The 20,236-nt window shown below is 31.6% G+C and overlaps 2 protein-coding genes across 2 annotated transcripts; one reads left to right on the forward strand and one right to left on the reverse strand.

Annotated features, from left to right (window-relative positions):
• The first annotated feature begins 3,131 nt into the window (after window positions 1–3,131).
• Window positions 3,132–7,493, forward strand: LOC131610159 (DAR GTPase 3, chloroplastic-like). The gene is made up of 9 exons (XM_058882036.1): window positions 3,132–3,358; window positions 3,534–3,638; window positions 3,727–3,843; window positions 4,539–4,682; window positions 4,769–4,855; window positions 5,472–5,587; window positions 6,621–6,802; window positions 6,912–6,969; window positions 7,062–7,493. The coding sequence occupies exons 1-9, from the start codon at window positions 3,200–3,202 to the stop codon at window positions 7,183–7,185; spliced, it is 1,092 nt and encodes a 363-aa protein (XP_058738019.1). The 5' UTR covers window positions 3,132–3,199; the 3' UTR covers window positions 7,186–7,493.
• Window positions 7,494–7,564: 71 nt separating this feature from the next.
• Window positions 7,565–10,356, reverse strand: LOC131610160 (cyclin-P3-1-like). The gene is made up of 3 exons (XM_058882037.1): window positions 10,109–10,356; window positions 8,137–8,541; window positions 7,565–8,059 (listed from the first exon to the last, which is right to left on the reverse strand). The coding sequence occupies exons 2-3, from the start codon at window positions 8,532–8,534 to the stop codon at window positions 7,801–7,803; spliced, it is 657 nt and encodes a 218-aa protein (XP_058738020.1). The 5' UTR covers window positions 8,535–8,541; window positions 10,109–10,356; the 3' UTR covers window positions 7,565–7,800.
• Window positions 10,357–20,236: the final 9,880 nt, after the last annotated feature.

A 20,236-nucleotide genomic window follows, 5' to 3' on the forward strand; every position in this document is an offset into this window, starting at 1 on the left:
ATTGCTTTGTTTAATTCTTTTTTTTTTCATTGGAAATTTATTATTTGTAACATTGATTGTTGCTGAAGCGGCAAACAAAAATTAATAGGTATATTTATTACCGGGTGATATAGGTTATATCGTATCGTAGTCCACAGAGATTGGTAGAGAAAACTGCCGTTCAACTATCTCACGTTCTAAGTTTCATGATTGAGTTACGAAAAGTAAAATGCGGGAAAAGTAAATAAAGCAAATAAACAATCTATTGCAGCTTAAGAGAATTCATTCTAGAATCAGATTTATACTCAACCCGTCGAATACTTAAATCTAAGATCTTGGACGAGCAAAAAGCCCATTTCTTTCTCTAATACATGAAAATATAGGAATAACGGTGTCCTCTCAGTCGTGCGTGTCCATACAAGTGAAGTGGCCAAAAAGGCCTTCAACCTCATGAATGCTCTTTTGCACTTGTCCGTTCACTCAAACTTCTCATTTTTTCATAGGGTGGCAAAGAAATGCAAAACCTTTTGTCCCCATACGCAGGAAATAAATTTGGAGAGGGCAACCAAACATCATATTTACTATTTAACCTCCTTTATTGTGTTAGAATTTCTCATGCTAATGATAGTTTGACATTTATCGGGGTTGACCTCTATCCCTCTCCTAGTTAATATGAAACATAGAAACTTTTTCGCCTAAAGTCAGACGGAGAATTTAGAGGGATTCAACCGCATGTTATACTTTTTGACTGACTTTAAAATGTCTTCTAGGTCATTACAATAATTTCCTTCCTCCGAGGTCTTCACGACCATGTCGTTTATATAGACTTCAAAGTTGCATCCTATTTTCCTTGAGAAAACGACATCCATCACACTATGGTACACGACGCCCGCATTTTTGAGTTCGAAATGCATAACCTCATAAAATAGTTGCATTTGTTGGACATGAATGCAGTTTAAGGCGCATCAAAGGGATCCATCTTAATTTGGCTGTAGCCAGAGTAGACATCCATGAAGGTCAAAGTCTTGTAACCGACAACCTATCAATGTTTGGCAAAGGGTAGGGGTCTTCAGGGCACATCAAATTCAAATCAATAAAGTCCACACACATCTCTATTTATCAGACGCTCTTCGAACAAAAACTAAGTTCATCAACCAAGTTGGGTACTTAATTTAAAATACTAAACCGATTTCTTTCAGTTATCCGACATCTTCATCAATGTCGCGCGTTTTTCCTCTCATAACTTAAGCTATTTTTGTGCTACTTGCTTCATTGAGGAGTTAATGGTGAGGCAATGACATACAACCCGTGTCAATATCTTACATATGAAAAGGGGTAAAGACGAACAAATTTATATTTTTCTGGAGCAAGGCGACCAACTCCTCTTCTTCGACTTCTATCATGGAGGTGCCCATTTTGGTGATGTGGAAATGCAAAGGCCTAATTTGGACCTCCTTCAAGTCTTCTGCCGACATAAGTCATCTCTTTCAAGCTTTTCCCTGAATCTAAATCCACAAATTTCACCCCATGAATCTTTGAATGCAGTTCAATGCGTACTTCCATTGTTGCTCTTCTGATTCTCAAACTATCTTGGTAGATTTTTGGGCAGTATCTTGATCTCCCTTAATCAAGCCAATACACCCATCCTTCAATGGACACTTCATGCTCAAGCAAAGCGTTGACATGATAACCTTTAGAAGGTTAAAATCAGACTTCCCAATGATGATTTTGTAGGATGACGAGGCTTCTACAATGAGGTACATGACCTTTATCGTTTTGGCATTCTCCTTTAATTCAAAAACCATTTTGAGAATGATATAACCCTTCACTTGGACCTGTTCGCCAGATAAACCAATTAAGGAGCCTCTTAATGACTAAAGGTCATCTAGATCTAATTTAGCCTCTCAAAAGCGTTCTAATACAGGACATCAACCAAACTTCTCAGGTATATTAAAACTCGTTTGATTTCCCAATATGCGAATTGCACCTTTATCACTATAAGATAATTTTTATAAGGGGAGGATCCTGTTGGAGTATTTATTTATAGGGAAAAGGTGATATCGAGGGGGGGGGGGGTCTGGATCATCTTTTGGGTCTGATTTTGGCTCGTTGGGCGAGTCCTTCACGTCCATGACCTGGCGACATATCTTATACAGAATGAGCTGGATTCTCCGCCCCTACAAACCATCACATGATGGTATTATGTGTATGACAATATGGAGAAAACTTACTTACATAGTTGTGATTTATGCTATTTGCCAATAGAAATTTGACAAGTGTACTTTAACATCATTTAAGAAGTGAAAATAGGAGAAAATTGTATATGCTTAAGAGGAAATAGTACAAACCACACCTAAAGAATTGTATCTAAGCATTCTCCATATATTATTATCCAAAAATTTATAAAGAAGACACACAGCGATTCACTTTTATGATATAGGATCAAATGACACCAATGTGTCAAAGTTTAATTTGACACCAAATCTCAACCGTTAAAATAATTGATCAAACGGTGATACTAAATAGCCTATTTTTTAGGAGAAAAATATGCTAAATATTTTTTATTATTATTTTATTACATTTACCATCACCGTTTGATCAATTATTTTAATGGTTGAGATTTGGTGTTAAATTAAACTTTGACACCTTGGTGTCATTTGATCCTATCCCATATATATATATATATATATATATATATATATATATATATATATATATATATATATATATATATATATATATATATATATATATATATATATATATATATATATATATATATATATATATATATATATATATATAGACACACACACAAAATCCACCGTTTGATTGAAAGCTATTATAATATAGATAATGTCTATAAAATTTAACATCGATCGGAAATTATTTGATATGTCAACTAGATGCATAAAAATTAACGTCTTACAAAACTTCAACAAAACCGTTAATTTTGATTATTCTTTTTAACATATCAAATAATTTCCAATTGATGTTAAATTTTATTAATATATATATATATATATATATATATATATATATATATATATATATATATATATATATATATATATATATATATATATATATATATATATATATATATATGAAAATTGTAGTATATTTTGATTTTTGAGCGTGTTCCTTTGAATTTATTATTATTATTATTATCCAAAAACAAACCACAAACAATAAGCAGAAAATCAGAAGAGAAATAAGCATGGTGATGAGTGTTCAATTTCAACTATCATCATGCTTATGGACTCCCAACTCTCCTTCTCCACAATTTTCCGGAAAATCTCCTCCCAACCGTGGAAGATTCTCCACTTCATCTCTCGCTGCCACACCAACACTCTCATCTCAATCTCCCACCATTCAGGTAACTCAACTTTCCCCTTCATCGTTTCCGACATGTTTTTGCATCCCTTCGCTGTTGTGTAGTTGGTGATTTAGAAATTCAACTTAAGAACTTGAATACACCCAAACCCGTAATTTAATTCATTAATTAAAATTGATTATTGTTAATACTTTCTTTGTGATTGAGAATGTTGCAGATAATTGGCAACAACACATTTGATGGTAACTTAGGAGAGACTGATCTTTGGACTGGTATTGACACTGATCTTTATCACTGGACAAAGGCTTTGCGTCCTGTGCAGGTATTTGTTATGTGCTTTGTGTATGTATGTGTTGGTTGTTGCTTCATTTCAAAAGTTAGGGTGCTGATTATTCCTGGTAATTGGACAGTGGTTTCCTGGTCATATTGCAAAAGCAGAAAAGGAACTGAAGGAACAACTTAAGTTGATGGATGTTGTCATAGAGGTTCGCGACGGCCGTATTCCGTTGTCTACAACTCATCCACAGGCAAGTTAACGCCAATAATATTCATGCCCTGTGTATATTATACCTTGATTCTCTGCTCCACTTGTTGTCTTAAAACAATTTGTTTTTGATTGAAACTTTTTGGTATGTTATTCTCTATCGTTGCCTTTTGCTTCATTGCCTTATCGGTTCGTTTTATCATCAAAGGGGTATAATATTGTCGAATAGTGGCACTATGTAGTGGAATTTGAACAAATCACTATTGTTTCGTGATATGCAGTTTAGTATAAAGTGTTGTCAAATAATGACATTATAGTACCGTAGCATATCGAAATTTGGAAAAACCTCTATTTTCCTTAATCGGTGGTTGAATAGACTAAGGGGTTATTTGGCAATCAACTTAGTTCGGCACCTATTTAACAACTGGTTATCATACAAGCGCTTATATATAACTTGTTTCTACAATTGAAGAGGGGACGAGGAGAAATCCCACATAAGCTGTCTATAGACTATAAGCTATTATTACAAATTTATGGTGAAATTATGAAAATAAAGTGAAAATAGTGCATGGGCATATTGTGAAAAATGAAAATAAAGTGAAATGGTGAAATTTTGCAAGCACTCCATCGGTATTACGTCATTTTTCACAGTATTTGTATTCAAGTACTGTAGTTAGGCCTTTTGTACATGGCGATACATCTAAATTTTTCATCTAGTTGTTACTCTTGCTTTTGCAGATGGATCTATGGCTTGGTAATAGAAAGAGAATTCTGGTTTTAAATAGAGAAGACATGATATCAACTGCAGATCGAAATGCTTGGGCAGAATATTTTACTAAGCTTGGAACAAAGGTTGTCTTCTCCAATGGGCAACTTGGAATGGTAGCCTAACAAGATCTTTTCTCCTCCCACTCTCCATGTTCTGAAGGTTCGCGTTCAACATATCTAATCCTATGATCTATGTACAGGGTACTTTGAAGCTAGGCCGGTTAGCAAAGGAATTGGCAGCTGATGTAAATGTTAAACGGAGGGCCAAAGGATTACTTCCTCGTCCGGTGAGTTGCTTGTAGCAATTGCAAACCATTTTGGATTTTTCCCCATTTCGCATGTTGATTTTCTGATAAGAGGATTACTTTTCTATCTAAAAGAATAAGGAAACATATCGTTTATTGGAGAAAGAAATAACGTATTCCTGTTAGGAATTAGGATATACTAGTATTTGCAACTCAATTTCGACCAAGTTTCTCGTTTCTTTTACTAAGTTTCATCATGTCATCTTACATGATGCAACAAAAATGATATTTTGCTGATTTTTTTCTTTTCAATCTTGCTCTAGTGTCCATCTTGCATTTCTTATTTTACAAAAAAAAAAAATGCCTGATCAGCTCGTCAATTAGTTGTACGGACTACAAATATTGCATATAATTGAGTTCTCCTGGCTAATATTGGAATCATGTCTTTTGTTTCATAAATATATTAAATTTATTTTATTAATCACCAATGTGAATTATTATGTACTATGGAAGTAAACTTTGCAGTCATGAACTTCAGAACCTTCACGACGAAGAACTTTTCCTTTAATTGATAGAAAATCATTGCAGTTCACATGGAATACACTAATGCTTCTTAACATTATTATTATATAAAAGAATGCATGTTACTGTTGAATAGGTTCGAGCTGGAATTGTTGGATACCCTAATGTTGGAAAATCATCTCTGATCAACCGTTTGTTAAAGCGAAGAGTGTGCTCAGCAGCTCCAAGGCCAGGAGTTACAAGAACATTGAGGTAATTTATTCATTTTATCTGCCTAAATAATTTCCAACTTAACATTTCTTGTTTGTGGTTTGTTCAACTTGTTACCAGGCACTATCATCAGTACTGTTAAGTTGTATCTTCCCTGTTTCTTATGCTAAACATGCCCATAATGTTTTCAAGAATGCTCCCACCCAGCGCACAACTAAAACATAAAAAAAATTGAAGGGAATAATCCTAATGGACGTAATATGTCTCCTGATTTACATCCCAAAGCTGAAAAATATAGCTTTTGAGGTTGGTCTTGCTCTCAAGTCTCAACAGAGGGAAAAGTCAATGCTGGTTTATTTTGTTTTAACTGGTAATAATATCAAAAAGATTTTGTTGCCAACTTAAATCACAATTAATCAATGAGTGGGACTAGTTAACATTCCAAGAAATGTTTGGTTTTTAGTATAGTCCAAATTTTGGAGAAGGGGATTGTTTTTGCTTTCTTTTATGCATTTAGGTTTAATTTACTCTAGTTATTAGGAAGAGTTTTGTTTTTCTTTTTGCGCCAATGTCTCTGAGATGTATTCTATTGCTTCTTGACTTGGAAATATTTGATTGATGTTGTTGTTACTTCTTTTTCTTATTAACTTGTAAGTATTTAGTTCAAGTTTGAACATTATTTTGCATTTTGTTAAAAAAGAGAAAATTAAATGCAATCACATTTGTAAGTGTTGTGTCGGTCTTGGACCCCGACACGTGTTAGAAACTTGACATACCTTCAATAATAAGTGTCGGTGCTACAGAGCTGTCGCAACACTTGAATTTTCATCAAAAGGATTTATATCCCAAATGTTGAAAATTTAGCTTCCTGGGGTTTTAATTTTCCCAACAGCGGGAAGAAGTTAAATGGTGGCATATTCTGTTTAAGTTTTAATAGGTCAAAATCAGTTTCATGCAAAGTTTATCACGGTTAAATTGGTCTGACTAGAAGTTGGAGCTCAAGCAAGAAGCAATGGTGAATCTCTCATACCGTACTGAATACATGATTTATTGTATTCTTGTCTTAATATAAAAGGTGGATTCGATTTGGGAAAGATCTTGAATTGCTGGATTCTCCTGGGATACTTCCAATGCGAATCAGTGACCAGTCAGCTGCTATAAAACTTGCTATATGTGATGACATTGGAGAGAAATCCTATGATGTGGATGATGTTGCTGCAATTCTTGTACAGATGCTTACAAAGCTTCCAACTGTAGGTACGTGTCGTCATGACATGTAGCCATTTGAATCCTATTTCAGTTTATAAAAATAATGGTTTCCTGATCTCAAAGTTCTAATTTAAAATTCTGACATTATTCAATGCAGGTCGAGATGTACTTTGTAAACGGTACAAGTTTCACGTAGACAGTGAATGTGGTAAAATGTATGCCATTGATTTCTTTTCTAAAGAAAATTCTTTTATAATTTATAAGTAACTTCTTTTCAATTCGATATCATGTATTTACTTTATTGTAGATTCGTAGAGAAGCTTGCGCTTCATTTGTTCAATGGAGATGTTCATCAAGCTGCATACCGTATCCTGTCAGATTTTAGAAAAGGTAGGTTTGGTTGGACTGCACTGGAGAGGCCTCCTAGGTGATGCCAAATGTTTGCTTTTAGAAGCAACACTCTGAAGCTAGAATTGAAAATTATGCTGGAGATTTCCAGGAGCAGACCCAAGAACTCATCGAGTCATTCTCACATGGTGATGATATACTAGGATTGTGAATGGTATCATGTAAAGTAAAAGTCATGGATTTTCTTGGAAGACTTGAGGCACTCTAAACAAAGGCTTTGAAGCTATAGATGCTTGTTATTACCATGTAACTATTATTTGGTCTACTGCGTGTCTGTAACAACCGACCTCATTTAGTGGAATAAGACTTAGTTGTTGTTGTATTGTATCTGTATACAAATGCTGTTGTGGCATATGATATGGTTTGCATCATACTAATAGAATTATTGTGTATCTTTAATGGTTTATTGTAAGGACATAAAATTCATTACAACCACTATTCGGTTACATGCTTGCAATTACAAACAAGTGTACAATACAAACAAAACAGAAAAAAAGCTAAAGAAAAATAGAAACAGAACAAACAACAGTGTTCTTAAAAAAATGGTTTAACTACTAATAGTGTATATTCATCAATCTTTTTTTCTTTGAGTTCATTGAATTGTGGTACAACAATAATACATTGTGCTTGCTTGCACACTACCATCTTGCAATTGTGGAGGCACATGGAGGCTCATCTTTGTTTGACCAACTTTCTTTAATTCTACAAGCCTGCATTGGCCTTTCAATTTGAAGTGTTTCTGAACCTTCCTTCTCCAATTGCAAACAATATCTTCCAAATGTGTCTACACTAACCTGAAGTCTAAAATCTATACCAAACAAAAAGCTCAATTCCAATCTGTTTAATTCTGATGTACTTACTCCTCCAACTTTAGCATAGTAAGCATTGTTAAAGAATCTGCAACACCAAATAGAGAGCTATGTTAACATCTTGAACAGATAATGACAACTAAAGCTAGTCAAAATGGCACTTACGCATCATCGATAAACTTTGCTGCTAGCATAATACTTGTTATGAGAAGCCGGTGCACATTAAGTGAGGTCAATTTGATCTCTGTGTGCTGAATAAATCTATCCACATAAACATGCGCGACAACGAAACACGACGGGCTGCAACTCGAGTACTTAAAGATACGATCAATGTACTTACGAACACTCAGAGCAGGCGCTCTTAAACCGTGAAATACTGTAACAACATCTTCTACATGTTTTGTTTCCAACAGCATTTCATTTCTCTGAACTGATCTTTCAAGAACTGAAGAGAGAAGTGACAAAACCCGTGGAACTCCGACACCTTTATCAATATCTTTTAGGCCCAACGAAAGGTATATATCCGAGCTTACATCATCGGGTTCGAGTGCCAGAGTCCCCATATACAGGCTGCAAAGATATGGACAGTCAATAATTGAAATGCACATTTTCAAAGATATTGCAGGATCAATTCAACAATCAACAATCAACATGATAAGGCTTAAACTATTGAATAAACTGTTGAATAACAAGGAATTGGAACAAACACATATCCTTAAGTCAATTGAAATTCTCAATGAAAGTTACTTCTTATAGTTTCTAACAGGTTTTCTGACATAGAAGTGGATTCCTTGTATCTATAACATAATACAATAACAATATCCAAGCCTTATCTCACTAAGGGCCAGTTTGTTTCAGCTTTAAAAAAATGGATTTTTTCTTTGTATTTTTGAAAATAGATTTTCTAAAACCGTTTTTCAAAATATTATAAGTTTTTTTATATTCGTTTTTTCTAAAATGAAACACTTAATTTGACATCCTATAACATAAACATACATAATTGAAGACCAAAACTTAGTCAAAATCATAATTTTTTTAAAAAGTTGTATTTCAAAAATGATTTTTATGAAAATCTATTTGAAATAGCTTCAAAATTAAGTGATTTTTTAAAATTTTGATATCCAAATTTTTTCCCCATAAATAGATGAAATACTTAAAATCACATTTTAAGAATAACTATTCAAACAAATTTTTCATTTGAAGCTTTTATAAAAAGTTTCTTTGTAAAAATTTTTTTCACAAAATTTGATAACACTATAAAAATCATTTTTAAAAAATGCCAGAACAAACGGGCCCTAAGTGAGGTCTGCTACATGGATTAAATCTCGGTATAATGTTCTATCCAAGATCGTGTTTCTCTCCAACTTGTTAATCTTGAGATCTTTCTTAATAGTTTCTCTTATAGTTTTTCTAGGTCGTCCTCTACCTCTAGTTTATTGACTCCTCTCCATTTGATCTACTCTCCTTACAACATAATCTAGAGATATTCACTCTACATGTCCAAATCATCTAACCCTATTTTCCACCGTCTTTTCTAATATAGGTGTTACTCCAATACTGTAATATTGTCATTTCTAATCTTATCACGTCTACTATAACATAATTAATATTCAATAAAAAATCATTTGATTTGGTGTATACACAAACATAGGATTCCTAATCCTATATCTCTAACATATACAGGTAACTTCATACTTGGTTAGATCTAAAAAAACCTTAATAAAGCATCTAGAACACAAAATCCAAAAGCACCTAGATCTCAAGTCTCTTATCCCAAACCACAAACCAACATCAACAAGTTCACCCTAGTTAAACAATTTCTCTCTCCCTAGCATATACAAACTCCAAACAAGAACTGCAATGATCTCTCCAACAAAAAGATTACACACCCAGTTTTGCCATTGCAGTTGTCTCTACAAATCAACCACACCCAGATCCCAAAGAGATCAACTTTCAACCCCACCACCCCAGAACTCAGAAAGCAAACATTAACATAACTTCCATAAAAAAGAAACAATTTTTAGTCTTTTTCACCTGCATATACTATGAAACTATCCTGAACCCACCTTCCACAACACAAAACAAAACAAAACAAAAACAGAAAAAGAAAGAACAATGAAAGAGACAAGAAACTCACAATAATTATCAAGTGATAACAACTCTAATAATAGAGTAATGTTGAATACAGCTTTTGTTACATAAGGTTGAAGCTTGAAACAAGTTCAGTTATGAACACAGAAAACTCACATCTATGTCTTCACCATGTTTTTTCTTTTTTCAGATGATGTTATTTCTACACAGTGGACATTGCTATTGTTACTCACACATAAAGATAAATAAAGCTTCACTCTTTATTACTTTCTCTCTTTCTTTAATTAATTAATTCCACACAACACCACCGCTACCATACATATATACATTTTCAAAATACCTTCCATTTTCATAACAAAAGTTGGTACTAAATCAACATGCTTTTGGGGTCCCACCAATTTTCAATCAATATAGGATAATAGTTATTTGGAGTAATAATAATAATAATAATAAATAAAAGAAAATAACATGAGGCAAATAAATAAAAAAGAAAAAGAAAAAGTGGTGTTTGTTTACTAGTTTGTGGCTAGGTTTGAAGAATATGCTTATGGTGTGTTACATAAAATGACAAAACCAGCTTTATATGGGTTGGCCATGGTTGAGCCACCGCAACAACTAATTAATATTCAAAATTCTTTAAATTTCATAAATTTATTTAGTAAAAAAAATGAATTTGTTTATTTTTATACTTTGGTGGAATGCGGAATGTACAAGACAATCAAGTGTTTGAGTAAAGCGGACAAGAATATTTTTCGCCGTGAAGAGGGGATGATGCTCAATTAGAAGATCTTAGGTTAGGATATATAAATAATTCATAAGTATATTTAGATTAAAAGTATATCTTTTACTATTGGATGGAATTTTGATGTTTTTAGTGGATGAGTAATGTGGGGGTATGAGTCAAAACACAACAACTAAATGTGGGAGAAGACGTGCAACTACCATGGATTTAAATGTGACAATGATATATTGTGAACCCTACCCAAATTCATCATTCATTTGTTAGTGTTTTTTTCTTTTTTTTTTTTTTAAGAAAAACATATTGTTTCATACTCCCTCCGTTTTTTATTATAAGTCGTTTTAGACTTTTCACACAGTTTAAGAAAAATAATAATTGTTGTATGAAAATAAGAAATTATGAAGGATTTTACAAAATTATCCTTCATTAGTGACATGTGGAAGATAAATTTATATAATTGAAAGGAGAGAGAATAATAAATATTTAAGGATATAATAAGAAAAATAGCATTAATTATTCATTGGAATTGTAAAGCGACTTATATTTAAATACAATTTTTTTTCCAAAACGACTTATAATAAAAAACGGAGGGAGTAGTTCATTAAGAATTTTTAGTTCTTGTTTGGCATTCTTCCGATAAAAGTAAGAATTACTAGTTATACAAATAATTTAGATAGCAAACTAAAAGTATAATTTATATTAATTATTTTGATCAATTGTAGTTACTTCTAGTACAAAATATAATTAGTTTGAGCTTTGAAATTCCGGCATTAAAGTTAGTTACATAAGAGTTAGAGGAAAGAAGTTAGTTGGTGGCTTATAGTGCAAGTCATATTTATATAAATACGTAAGACTAATGCTATTTAATACGAAAGAAATTGAAAAAAAATGTAAAAATATACATATGTCATTATTTTAGAGTAGAATTTTTAATTTAATTTTCTATTTCATTGGGATCATAGGGTGACAGTGATAATAAATGGTTGAGATGATTCATACCTTTCTTGTTTTTACATTTTCTTAACAAAAAACATTTTCCAATATGTAATGATCATTGGATAATGTGTGAATATGATTACTCTTCCCTCTTAATCTCATCTTTTCTCATTCATTCACTTACAAAAATACAAAATTGTGCGTGCGCAAGGCTTGCGCCTATTCATGTGCCCTTTTCTTGTTTATGTGTTCTTGAGTTTTGCCCTAACATCTGGTATCCAGGTATCCAGAGTTTCTAGTTCAGTTTTTGGGGATCTTGAACGATGACTACACATCCAAATGGCCATTTCCCGACAAATCTTATCATTCTAAATGGAAAGAATTACGATAATTAGTGTAAGCAGATGAAAGTGATGATCTACTATCAAGATATGTGGGATTTTGTGAAGAATGGTGTTATACCAAATGGTAGTCGTGCCAAAAATGACCGGAAGAATGCGTTAAAAAAATTAAAGGCATTTTTTTTTACTAAATGACATAAACTTATCTATAAACAGAGACACTTAGGAAGCATAAAGAACACACAAAATCAAACCTTTTCTAATCCATTTCTCTCATATTATAATTATTCTAAATCATGATTCACTTCATTATGCATGAACGAAGTATATGAAACATCTTTATGTACTCTATATCAAAAGATAAGTTTATTGTGGGAAAATACTTACATAGACACAACCCCAACACCTGTATTTACACACAACCAATCACATTTTTTTATTAATTAAAAATTAAAAATAAAATTGACTCTCTCATCTTTTATCTCAACCACCCCCATGATGGCAATTAAAAACGAAATTAAAATTTTTAAAAATTTATATTCTCTCTCTTTTCATTGGTTGTTCCTAAAATTTTGGGTTTAAATTCGTATCCATGCAAGTATTTCTCGTTTATTGTGTTTGTACAATCTACTATCAAGCAATTAAAGTTAAAGTCCACCACACTACCAATTATGCCCTTTTCTTAAAAATAATTTTCAAAGCTAAAAGGTTATTTTTGTCATTTCATAATCAACTCATTTTATTCACCCCACATTCAACCCACTTTTGCCACCTATCTTCCATTCATTCTCTCTCCTTCAAATTTCATCCTCTTATAATATTACTTTTATTCTATCTAATTTCTCTCTCCACATTTATTTTTCATTTCATTTCTATTTACTTTTCTCTCTCTCTTACAATTTTCTCTCCAATATTTTCACTTTCATTTTAATTTTTTCTCTCAAAATTTTAATAAATTGAATTAATATAATTATTAAAAAAATTATTTTCAAATGTCAAAATTATTCATAATTTTTAAAAAAAATATTTTTACATGTTAAAATTTATATTTTCCCACGGATCACTATGAACAAAATACCTATTTTATTTTAATTAATATTATACTTATTTGAGACACAAAATTCTTATTTTCAAATGTCAAAATTTTCTATTTTTTTTACGGGGCACTATCAATAAAATAACTATTTTATTTTAATTAATAATTGTCTTTATTTGAGATATGAAATTCTTATTTTCAAATATTCAAATTAAATTTAAATTATTATTATTATTATTCATTTTATAATTAAATAACTCATTTCAAATTTACATGTATATTTAAATCTAATCTATATCGTATTAAATAAATTTGTAACGGGATACGATTAGTTAAATTCACGCAAATTTGTTTTTGATAAAAATTGCTTTCAATATGCATTTGAATACAAATCTACTATCAAGCAATTAAAGTTAAAGTCCACCACACTACCAATTATGCCCTTTTCTTAAAAATAATTTTCAAAGCTAAAAAGTTATTTTTGTCATTTCATAATCAACTCATTTTATTCACCCCACATTCAACCCACTTTTGCCACCTATCTTCCATTCATTCTCTCTCCTTCAAATTTCAACCTCTTATAATATTACTTTTATTCTATCTCACTTCTCTCTCCACATTTATTTTTCATTTCATTTCTATTTACTTTTCTCTCTCTCTTACAATTTTCTCTCTAATATTTTCACTTTCATTTTAATTTTTTCTCTCAAAATTTTAATAAATTGAATTAATATAATTATTAAAAAAATTATTTTCAAATGTCAAAATTATTCATAATTTTTTAAAAAAATATTTTTACATGTTAAAATTTATATTTTTCCCACGGATCACTATGAACAAAATACCTATTTTATTTTAATTAAGATTATACTTATTTGAGACACAAAATTCTTATTTTCAAATGTCAAAATTTTCTATTTTTCTCACGGGGCACTATCAATAAAATAACCATTTTATTTTAATTAATAATTGTCTTTATTTGAGATATGAAATTCTTATTTTCAAATATTCAAATTAAATTTAAATTATTATTATTGTTATTCATTTTATAATTAAATAACTCATTTCAAATTTACATGTATATTTAAATCTAATCTATATCGTATTAAATAAATTTGTAACGGGATACGATTAGTTAAATTCACGCAAATTTGTTTTTGATAAAAATTGCTTTCAATATGCATTTGAATACAAATTAACTATACAAAATTATTTTAACCTGTACAAATTCATAAATATCTAATTTTTTATATAATTATATTTATCATTCAATATTCTAAATATCTAAACAAATTATATATATAATATCAAATAAATGTACCCGTGCGGCAGCACGGGTAGTTTACTAGTCTAACAATCAAAACAATAGTCCTGCACAATTACATTATTGCCCTTCCTTTTTAACTAATTTTCTACTCAAGGGTTAGTTTGGTCATTTCATAAACCAACTATTTTTCTACACTTCCCACATATCCTCACCTTTTCCTTTTCTTCTTTTCATTCAAATTTCAAATTTCCCCCCACATTTCTTTTTCTTACACTTACTTTCTTACATTTCAACTTTCTTATTCATATTTATTTTCTTATTTTTCTTACACTACTCTTATTCTATCTCACTTCTCTCTCCACATTTATTTTTCATTTCATTTCTACTTACTTTTCTCTCTCTTTCTCTCTTGCATTTTTCTCTCCAAGATTTTCACTTTTATTTTAATTTTTTCGCTCACAATTTTAATAAATTGAATTAACATAATTATTAAAAAAAATATTTTCAAATGTCAAAATGATTCATAATTATTAAAAAAATTATTTTCACATGTCAAAATTTCTACTTTTCTCATGGATCACTATGAACAAAATACATATTTTGTTTTAGTTGACATTATACTTATTTGAGACACAAAATTCTTATTTTCAAATGTCAAAATTTTCTATTTTTCTCACGGGGCACTATCAATAAAATAATCATTTTATTTTAATTAATAATTATCTTTATTTGAGACACAAAATTTTTATTTTCACATATTCAAATTAAATTTAAATTATTATTCATTTTATAATTAAATAACTCATTTCAAATTTAGATGTATATTTAAATAAAATCTATATCGTATTAAATAAATTTGTAACAGGACACGATCAGTTAAATTTACGCAAATTTTTTTTTGATAAATATTGCTTTCAATATGCATTTGAATACAAATTTACTATACAAAATTATTTTAACCTATACAAACTCATGAATATCATTAATTTTTTATACAAATTATTTTTTTTCTCACAATTTTAATAAATTAAATTAACATAATTATTAAAAAAATTATTTTCAAATGTCAAAATTATTCATAATTATTAAAAAAATTATTTTCACATGTCAAAATTTTTACTTTTCTCACGGATCACTATGAACAAAATACATATTTTGTTTTAGTTGACATTATACTTATTTGAGACACAAAATTCTTATTTTCAAATGTCAAAATTTTCTATTTTTCTCACGGGGCACTATCAATTAAATAACCATTTTATTTTAATTAACAATTCTTATTTGTAACGGAACACGATTAGTTAAATTCGCTCAAAAATTTTTTTGATAAAAATTGCTTTCAATATGTATTTGAATACAAATTAACTATACAAAATTATTTTAACCTATACAAACTCATGAATATCTAATTTTTTATATAATTATACTTATCATTCAATATTCTAAATATCTAAATAAACTATATATATAATATCAAATAAATGTACCCGTGCGGCAACACGGGTAGTTTACTAGTTCACAATAAAATATTTAAAATATCAAGAAGGGAATTCATCATTAATCAGAATTGTATTAGATATAATAATTGGTGCGAGCTAATCGATTCTAAAAATTAATATAAACTCACACACTTTAAATTTTTTAAGTGCAATATTCTTCAATATCTTCTTTAATTTGTTCTAGTACTGAAACATCTTTTCAACAACTTTTATATCTAACGAGTAGCATTATATATAATGTCGTTAACACGTTTAAAAATATAAAAAATCAAATGAAAAATGTCCTTCAATTTTTTATATGATTTTTTATCATCTTCTTCATAATTTAAATTTTACGGCTTTTCAAGCTAGAATCCATCAAATCCTACTTATTCATCTTAAGAAGTGGAATTCCACCTACTAACGTCTACTTAAAAAAAAGGACATGGATAAAACATTCTTAGACCAAAGTTATAAGATACTTGGCTCATAATTATTTCATTTTGGCACCAATCACCATATTTCAATTTAATATGATTGAGTAAGACAATTACTTATGAGTTATGAATAGACATGACACCACCACACCAGTCATCATCACCTAACTAAATAATTATATTATCATTTAAAAAATTGCTTACCAGAAATCCATTTTATAAGAATACTATTAAAATTTGCTTGGAACGGATAAAAAGTAAACGAGAAATATTTGTATCTCGTTGAAATTGAATATGAAGCCAGTGAAATAATAAAAAAAAATTATTTGATAGTATTAAAGTTCTGTGATGTGCAAAGGACGGTTTTATTATACAATCATATCAAAATACGTTTGCTTAACGATCGTTGTCCTCATGATTTCGAATGTATTATTAATCACTCACGTTTTCATCTTTGCCCCTCCTACTTTTGACATGCGAGTTTTCTTCATGTGATTGTGAGTAATGTTGTTGTTGTTGTTGCAACAGTAATACTAGTAGGACCACCGTGGTTAATGGCAGTGTTGGTTTGGCGGATAGATGCACCGTTTTAAATCTGCAATTCATTAATTTGCTACATCACTTTCATGGGAAAGTGATGTTTTCTTATTCAAGATCAGAGTAAAATTATTTGAACAGAATATTCTACGGAATTGTTTCTTGAGTAACTTGATATATTCTGAAAGAACTACTTCATTGTCCGATTCTTTTTAAACGAATTCTAGGTGTTCTTTCTAAAATTAGAAATGTGTAATGTGTAATGAAGTGATGAAATGAGGTCTTAATACGATATGACAAATTTCTGATAAATAGAGAATAAGTAGATCTATAAGGTTAATGTTCAAATACCTAAGTTAGTTACTGAGTGAAAAGAAATGAGAGTGAGAATAAATTGAATAATTGAAATGACGCGATCTGATCTTTATATAGTATGAACCGTCCGCATGTGATTCAATGCCTTGTGCGGATAGTCGTTCAACTATATATAAACAGTGAGATATGCGATGAAGGTGTTATCGTTGTCCTCGACAGAGACGAGGGTCCACATGTTTGGCGTGCCTTCCCTTTCAACGCTTGTTATTGGCCCTTCTTCCCGGGCCATGTGGACTACGCAGAACAGTTGTCTCTTAAACCCTTGTTCCTACGTCTAGAACAAGGGATTCATCGGTTTGTCTTTAATCTGAGTTCTGGTGGAAGGGAGCAGAAGAATCTTAATGGGTGTTGATGTCTTTAGGAAGAGGTGCATTAGTTTCCTTCATCGTGATTAGAAACATTTTGCAGGTACATTTCAACATGCATTCCTATGTATGACGCTAATGATTCTTTCTAGTACTAAGCCTTCTGAGTGCTTTTGAACAATGTGCGTTGAAATCTTGACAGCTGGCGATGTTGTTCACACTTCCCAATGCCGAGTATCACACAGTTCACCTTCTACAGGGAATATATAAGGAGTTTATTGAGTTTCACTCAGAGGTAATGTCAAGTAGGCAAGGGTTGGGGCTGCAGAGCGGCCACGAGCCTTGCCCTTGCATTTGGCCGAAGTGTGTGTTTGCCCCCACTGTATAGTTTAGGGGTATTATTGTAATATGGATAATTAGTAACCCTATATGTGCTTGTAACGTTGAAACCCTAATATGTAAAATTTAGAACGAATCAATAAGACAAAACTATAGTTGCTTTATAGTCGCAGACGTAGGCAATTTGGTCGAACTGTGTGAACAATTTTTTTGTGTTTTTCTCTCTACTCTAATATGTATTCACGTACCTGGTCCAACAATTGGTATTAGATGAAACTTAATCCTGGAGGTGCAAAATTTGAAGTGACTCGGCTCGACGAAACGAACAACTTTAGTTTATGGCAAAGAAGGGCTAATGATATATTGGCTCAACAAGGTTTACAGAAGGTGCTTCGTCATGAGAAATCGAAAGACATCACAAACATTGATTGGAACTTAGATGAAGGAGAAGGCCTGAGGTTTGATAAGATTTTGGTTTATAATGGTGTGATGAATCATATCACGGACCTCCCAATTTTGAAGGAAGTCTGTGATAAATTGGAAAGTCAGTACATATCTAGGACGCTCATGAACAAATTATTCACGAAGCAGCGTCTATGTAGTCTGAAGATTTAGGAAGGGGGTGATTTGCAGATCCATGTCAACGATTTCAACAACATCTTTGCTAATTTGACACGACTTGGAGTGAAGGTTCGTGATGAGGATAAAGCCATCATTTTGCTGTGCTTTTTACCAAACTCTTATGATTACTTGGTGAGAATTATCACATATGGGAAGAAAACAATCACGCCCGCAGAGGCAAGGGTAAGGTAGTGGATTCTGGAAAGAAAAAGAGGTTCAAGTTCGAGGACAAAAAAATAGCAGAATGTTATAGTTGCAAGCAAATTGACCGTTGGAGAAGGGACTATCTAAACCAGTCAGGAAATAGTAGTTCAACAAATGTAGTTCAGATAGATGGTTCCTGCAGTGAAGAGGATTTCCTTTGCGTTTCTTCTACAAAGTGCACTAATGCATGTATCCTTGACTCTGGGTGCTCCTACCATATGAAGTCGCATTCGGAGTGGTTTAACTATTTTAAATCAGGTGATTTTGGTTTTTTCTATTTAGGTGATGATAAAACTTGTACCATCACAGGAAAGAGGCCAAATAAAATTGCTTTGGATGATGGTGGTGTGCGCACATTGAGTGAGGTGTGTTATATTCTTGAATTGATGAAGAATTTGATTTCTATGGGTAATATTCAAGCGAATGGTTATTCATGCCGGTCAAATGGAGATAGATATATCATGAGGGTTAGAACAGGTGTAAAGACACTGATGAGGGTAAGGAGGACTAAATACAACATTTATAAGTTACTAGGGAGTACATTTATCGATGTTGTAGCATCTGTTGAAACTGATAATGATGCTATCAAATTATGGCACATGCGCTTAGGTCATATCAGTGAACATGAGATGATGGAACTACATAAGAGGAATTTATTGAAGGGTGTTCGCAGTAGCACAATTGAATAATAGTGAAGGTATTATGTTCTTAGGAAGGGGTGTAGAGTTCGTTTTAAAACCATGAAAAACAAGACCAATGGAATCTTAGACTATGTCCATTCTGATGTTTGGGGGCCTACAAAAGAGCCAGTTGTTGGAGGTTTCGGGTTCTTTGTGACATTCATTGAATAATTTTCTCGTAAGGCCTGAGTTTATTTTATGAAATATAAATTCGAGGCCTTTGCCAAGTTCAAATTGTATAAGGTAGAGGTTGAGAACCAGACAGGTAGAAAAATAAAGTATTTGAGCTCTGATAATGGAACTGAATACATTGAGAAGAAGTTTATGCATTTATGTGAGGAGAATGAAATCTAGAGACACTTTTCTATGAGGAAGACACCACAACATAATGGTGTTGCAGAAAGGATGAACAAGGCTCTGGCGGAGAAGGCAATGTGTCTTTGGTTGAATGTTGGTCTTTCAAAAGGCTTATGGGCAGGAACACTCAATATATCATGCTATCTAGTCAAGAGAGCACCACGAGCTTCATTAAATGACAAAGTTATAGAGGAGGTGTGAACAGGTAACCCTTTTGATCTGAGTAATTTGAGGATTTTTGGGTATCCATCATATGTTCATATTTCCAGTTAGGATCGGTCTAAACTTGACCCCAAGTCAAAACAATACATCTTTATTGGCTACAATAAATGTGTGAAGGGGTACAAGTTGTGGGATCCGGTTAAGAGAAAGGTGGTTTTCAGCAGAGATGTTTTATTTGATGGTCATTCAATGTTGAAACAGTCAGATGTGAAAATTGTGCCAAATATTGAGGTAAAAAATTCCAGTCAGGACAAGACTCAGGTGGACATTGAGGAGCCACCAGTGAGTCCAAGGAAGATT

Source organism: Vicia villosa, linkage group LG6, assembly GCF_029867415.1.
Source record: "Vicia villosa cultivar HV-30 ecotype Madison, WI linkage group LG6, Vvil1.0, whole genome shotgun sequence".
NCBI lineage: Eukaryota > Viridiplantae > Streptophyta > Magnoliopsida > Fabales > Fabaceae > Vicia > Vicia villosa.